Genomic DNA, 6,572 nt, shown 5'->3' with positions numbered 1-6,572 from the left:
AAGCTACAAGCTGAGTCTAACAAGCTATGGACATTTGTTCTCAGGTGACTTACATGGAAACTCTGTCCCACTCATTCTGAGCTCTGTCTCACTTCATGAAGCCACACCTGTCCCTCCAGCACGTAGTGACTGTCACTCATGCAAACCCAGTGTACAGAAATGTGCTACATACTCTTTAGAACTTTTACTTTCAGCAGACTGTAACCTCCTTTAATGCTCAGAAACGTTTCCAGTTCTTAGAGAGAACCACTAGATGATTGCCAAGGACAGAGTCTCATAAGGTTTTGAAAAGCAGACTTTATTTAATAGGCACATCATTGCTTTAATAGCACTGGGCTGCACAGCTTACTTCACCATTTGTCAATGGTTTTATCTGATTACATTGCGTTTCCTCAGTGTCAGCAGGATTCAAGTAAAAAAGTTACTGCTTTTACTTCTCTCATTTCTCAAGATGGAAAAAACAAAACAGTAAACAACAGCACACAGGAGCGTAATACAGACAGAACTGCCTGTGACCCAACAGAAGTCAAGACAAGCCAAAATTTGAGCACTGAACAGTGAAAGCTGCAAGACAACCACACTACATTTGCTCAGATGGGATTGTGCATTATAAGGGATAAAGATGAACGCTGCCCACTAATGCAACAAGGGACTGGCTTTTTTATACTGAGAAACAAAGACTTTCCAACATAGACAAGGATGAGGGTTTCAAAACAAAACAGCTCACGTGAAATTAGCTTCCTTATCATTTCTGATTATAAAAACTGTACTCCCTCAGCTGTAAAAGTTAAAGGCCTAAAAGAAAAGTACTGCTTACAGAACTCCAAATCTGCAATTTAATCAGCTTTTCAGCTTTCTCCCCCTATGTTACAACTCTGTAATACGATAAACTCATCTTTAAGAGACAACAGCATAACATTTTGGATTATTTTTGTAATTAAGTAGTTTGCTTTGTTGACGTACTTCTTCCCTGAAAAACTGCATTGAATATTTTACTAAATTCCACCAGTAGAAGCATATAAAATCAGAAATCATTAGAGGAAAACAATATTGCTCCACAAAAGAAAAATGCATGACTTCTAACATAATTTTATGAGCATTGTAAAAGAAGCACATATGGCAGTGAAACATGGAGAAATGTTTTGTGAGTTTCAATGTTCTTAGGTTTTACATTCTGTTTTCTGAACGGATATTTCCAAAGTTAACATCTTGCGATTTTTTTTTAATATTTTTTCTATCACTTTATAGGACAGACAACCTAAAACCAACAATGCAGAAATCTAGCGTGCTGCACACTTTAATACACACTAGTTACTTTAGTTACTAGCACTTTACACTGACGGAACCTACTGCACTTGTAAAACTAATTTTTAAATCAGCTTGTCAAAGCTTTTGAGAAGCAATCTGAGCAATAAGGTGGGTATTTTAGTGTCTACCGTGAATATGGCCAATTACAGAATCAGAGGTCGCTCTCGCCATACAGTGCTGACGAAAAAGAGGTGTAATCCAGAGCCCCAGGAACAGAACCCGGGCCGGTGTAGGGAGGCATCCTCTTGATGCAGTACTGGGCCTGCTCAGGAGGCAGCTCTCGACGTAACTCATCTGCCAGGATATAAGGCTGGGAGGGGGGAAAGGATTGACACAATCAGTATATATGCTTTAAAGACAGAAAATATATTTATTTTCTGTAGCTGCGACTAATTAGGTCCAAATCCAGTCTCAGGATATGTGACTGTGTATGTTAGCTCCTGAGCACCGTTCAGCCACGGGCATACTACTCCTGATACAGCTCATCTGTGGACAGCTAGTCAGTACCTCTGAAGTGCACTACTGCCCCTTCTGCAGTGACAGGACAGATGCCTTTTCAGTTAGATCTTGTTAGTTTCAGCTTCCTAATTTATTTGTAAGGAAAGATGCATTATTGCTCTTAATGGTTTGCATTTATGATATGAAGGACACCCTCTGTTAACAGACTTGATGTTATTTAAAAGCAACGTAATGAAGACCATTTTTTTTCTGAGACCTTGAATTTGACCTGCCACAGGAATTGCTACTGAGAACACGTCTGGAATTCAAAATGTGGTCCACAGTAACTGAGATCACAAAATCAATACAAACAGCCAGAATGAGAAAATCGATAGAGCGAGTTTGGGCAAATAGACCTGTAGTGCTGTGATCTCTCCTTTCTCCATAGCACAGGATTGGTTTCCTGGCAGCACTGTTTACAGCCCGGACTCCTCCAGAGGCTACTCTGTTGCCATTATCCTCCCTGTTATTTTCATACACCACTCACCAGTAGACCTGGCTATGGGGAGGGAAGTATGCCAAATTCGGGAGCTTCCTCCACCAACCTAGCAACAAGAGGAGGCTGCCTCCTCCTCCTCCTAGGAGTACACCATGTTGCATCGCCCTGTTGAATGACCTGTCAGGTCACAATATGGCTCATAATTAGCTGTAGTCTTGTGCAACTGCCCCAGGCCATGTTCCAGAGGACCAAACTCTGCACTGGAACATCCAGACAACAGCCAGAAAGGCAGAATGAGTTCTCCTCTAATCAAGGCTGCTGTGTGCAAATAACTTGATGTATAATATATGCGTTACACAGACAAACTGTCCAGGTCTTGTCTAAGATGTCTAATTTTATGTTGGCTCTTTGAGATATGAGAGTACACAGAACTAGCCATGAATTCTGCACCCATTTTAGCTAAGAGTCTCGGTTCCAAACAAGAAGAAAAAGCAAGTGCTTTCTCTAGAGTCTTTACAAATTGAAAACAAAGCTTCACTATTACTAAAAGGCTTGTATAAGACTTTCAGCAAAGAAGGGCTAAATAGGAGACCTATTGAATCCTTCCAGCCAGAAGCACAATGACTGACCTTATCTGAAGCCAGGATTCTGAAGGAAGCTATCACTTGCTCAGCTGTGTCTGTGTCTGCCGTTTCTCTGGTCATGAAGTCAATGAAGGACTGGAAAGTGACGGTTCCTTGCCCATTGGGGTCAACCAGAGACATGATCCGGGCAAACTCAGCTTCACCCTTTCACAGTATCCAAAACAAAAAAAAAAACGGTCACCGTAATATCAGTCGCCCACAGCCCGTGTGTCTCATGAGAGGTTACAAAGTCTTTAAAGCATCTTCCTGACTTAAGAACATAAATGTCAGAGCCAATGAAATCTGGGATCTTAAATGCCCACCCCTCTTTTGTAAAAAGGACTCGGTGCTATTGAAAATTGTATTCTTTGACTTAAATACATAGTATGTACCTTTCAATTAACTTTATGCAACTTCTCCGCCCTCCTACCCTTCCTCAATGACTCTTCAATTTGTTTTACTTTAACTCTTCATTTTCCACCCCATCCTAAAACCACACAGGGAGGTGAAACAGCCCAAGAAGCAGTGTACTTACAGACCCACTGAACCGAAAAGTAAGGGAAACAAATTTGAAAATTTCATGCCAAATATAGGGCAGTTCAACTAAGACTAATCCTTTCTTCCACTAAAAAGTGAGAATTTTGCTGGAAATTTTTAGAATAAATAAGTGAAGGAAAGAAAATGTAACCCCCAAAACTAGTTTATGAGAATTAAACAGCATCGAACACATTCTTACTCATGCAGATAAAAAAGGAAAAAGAAAACAACAACAACAAAAATTTAATAACTGTTAATGTCAGCTTTTAAACGTTCCTTAATTCAAAGGGCACTGCAGTGAATATGGCTTTTAAGTGTCCAGTTTTACTTTTAGCTTCCTTTTTAACCAATTTAAAATAGAGAAAAAGCAAAGAAACAAGAAACTAGTATCTTTACTGTAAGTTATATTATTAGTATTCTATCAATTTAAATAAGCTTTAGTGTTGCTGGGGTTAATGTTATGAGCTGCAAGCAGAATCAGTTGCCATTGTTTCTTAAAATTCATACCAAATCATAACCCATTGAAATTAAGCAAGCTCTGAAATCATCATGGTCCATCAATCCATTCTTCCTCTATTGACCAAAACAACGTAATAAATATAGAAGGGAAGGTTTGAAGAATCCAGGGTAAATTCCAGAGAGGTGACGAGTTTAGACCATTGGCATATTGGATCCAGTGTACGAACAGTATTCATTGATATTGCCCAAGCAGGTCACCAGAATTATCATCAATTTTAAAGGAGGAAGAAGTAACTAACATAATACACACAGGAAACAGACATTATCACCACAACAAGTAACATCAGGAAAGGTCAGGGAAGAGATAAGGGAGAAGAGAAGGAGACAAGAATGCAGAGAACACAGCCAGAGAAGACAAAGAGAAGGGCAAGGAGAAAATTTTGTTATTAAAGTAGTCAAACTCAGGAGGTCCTCCAGCTGCCTCCCTGATACAAAATGTCTTTGAAAGGTTGTGCATGGGATGCTCTAGGGACTAAAAGTACAGTTAAAAACAGTCTGAAACTAGCATATCACTGACTATTTCCAATACTCCAAGTCTAAGGTAGGACCGCTAAGAGAGCTGTCTGCTGATGTAAGGGAAATACATACAGGGATTTTCTTTCTGACTGCAGGCTATCCAGACCTGGCCTACAGCAGCAAGATGTCCATACTGGCTTAAAGGATGAGACTTGCAAGACTTAGAAAAAGGTCAGCTGAAGACCTTGCATAAAAGGATGTTGCTCATTTTCCAGGCAATGAGTATCTGTGGCATTGCTGAGTAAACAGAAATGGTGGGAAAGTAGGAAGGTAAACAAATGTTTCCTCTGTGTTGTGATACAGTGGAGCAGTTTGGAGAGGAGGTGTGTCAATCTAAAGGACACAGCAGCAGAGAGTTTGTGTTAAGCCAGAGGAAAGGAAATTTCCAAAAGTCTGACTGTGAGAAGCATAGGAGCTCCTCGCAGTTACCTAGTAAAATCTAAAATCCAAGTAAAACATCTCAAACCAAGTAAAAGAAACAATCTGAAAAATATTTGTCAAATGCATAGAAAAGTATATCTCCAAGTGATGCTGACAGTCCATCTAACCCAGTTGTCTTCCCAGAGGCAGGATCTTTTCAAAGCATTATGACCAATACATTGGAGTTTAAACCCACTATCTCTTTGGCTGTTACTATATTTGCCTATCTGAAAACAGAACAATATCAGTTTCCTCTACCTGCAGGTCATTTCCAACCTGTCCTAGACTGATGAGGCAGGCTTTAAATTCATCAGAATGTAGATTGTCAGATTCATCCTAGCATCCCATCACAGGTCATGCATTGGGACAGTGAAAGGAAAGAAAGAAAAATCATAGATCGGGTTAGTTGGTTAGTAAATAGTAAAGAACTTTCTACTCTTGTATGAATAACCAATGTTTTTACAGAAGCTCGCGGAAACATAATGTCAACATATTGCAATGGATTACCTAAAAAGTGTACAACCTCTACTCTTTCATGCTTTAGTTTTTTCCTTAGAGGAAGAGGGTCCTTACTGCAACTACAGAATTAAAACTGCTTCCTGTACAGGTGCTTTTTTAATATTTTTCCTTATAGCACAGTTTTTATTCTATTAAACTGCCATTTGCTTCCTTCATTCTCTATTGTCATATAGTGTATGTGAGACAGTAAAAAGATCACTGAACCTGGGCAAAATATTTTTTCCCCCACTCAATTACTCTTACTTCACTCTTGATCTGATAATATTACTAAACAAATATGCATATCTCAAAAGAGAGCAGAAGAAAAAAACAATAGATTTCTTGTCTAGATCCAAAGTAAATTTATAATGGGTATGTTTTCAGTTATCTGTCTTCTTTAACAGTCTGTACAACAAGGTTTTGCTTTGAAAACTGATGTTAAAAAAAGCCCCATTGAATTCCAGGCTTCTAGTAATACCACATCTAAATGGATGATTGCTTTGAACGAGTATTTTCTTCCATTTTGCAGGTCAAGAAACTCACACTAACTTCTTAAAAATAGACTGGTTCATCTTTTTCTTGCTGTTCATACAAAATGTGGCCTGCCAGAGGTGTACTTCAGTTTGAGTTAACATGAATACAATTAAAGAGATGTTCTAAGACAAAAAATTATTACGCTTATTGTTTTTACAGATTGACAGTTTGGAGAAGACCCAAGAATTTCTGTCTGCTACGTTTGCCTGCTAGATTAATAATTTGGTTTTGAAAATTTCTATATAGTTACACATAACTAGAATTATAGGAGTTTTAACAAATGTGCTGGCTTTATTTAATGTACTAATAGGATAAAATGCTGCTTTATTAAGTTCATAACACCATGCATTTTTGACATATCATGTTGTTATTATACTGACTCCCTCTGCATCAGACTCCACCAGCTCCATAAATGGAAGATGAAACATAACAGTGGGAAGTCAATGATGAGAGATAAAGCAAAGCTGCAAATCTGCAGCAGCATTTAGTTAAAAATCGTAATCACAGGGAAGTTTTCTTTTCCTTTCATATTCCATTTTATAGGATAATTCCTGCTTTAACACATTCAATTATTTTTTTTTAATCATTCTCATAATGTTCACCTAGGCTGGGTTGAAAGTCTCAAAAACCATTCTGGAGATAGGCATGGGCAGGTCACACCAGGAGTGAAGTCAGCTCAT

The 6,572-nt window shown here is 38.6% G+C and overlaps 1 protein-coding gene across 1 annotated transcript in view; it reads right to left on the bottom strand.

The window, feature by feature from the left end:
* Positions 1-1,103: 1,103 nt before the first annotated feature.
* ACTN2 (actinin, alpha 2) overlaps positions 1,104-6,572 on the bottom strand; it is a 42,287-nt gene continuing 36,818 nt past the window's right edge. The window contains 3 exon segments of the mRNA XM_008943041.1: positions 1,104-1,618; positions 2,875-3,033; positions 3,913-3,978. Coding sequence (XP_008941289.1) covers positions 1,460-1,618; positions 2,875-3,033; positions 3,913-3,978 — 384 coding nt within the window. The 3' untranslated portion in view covers positions 1,104-1,459.

The sequence above is a fragment of the Merops nubicus genome, unplaced genomic scaffold (assembly GCF_000691845.1).
Source record: "Merops nubicus isolate BGI_N331 unplaced genomic scaffold, ASM69184v1 scaffold17046, whole genome shotgun sequence".
Taxonomy (NCBI): Eukaryota; Metazoa; Chordata; class Aves; order Coraciiformes; family Meropidae; genus Merops; species Merops nubicus.
The sequence above is the reverse complement of the archived record's forward strand: the minus strand, read 5'-3'. Positions and strand labels throughout refer to the sequence as shown.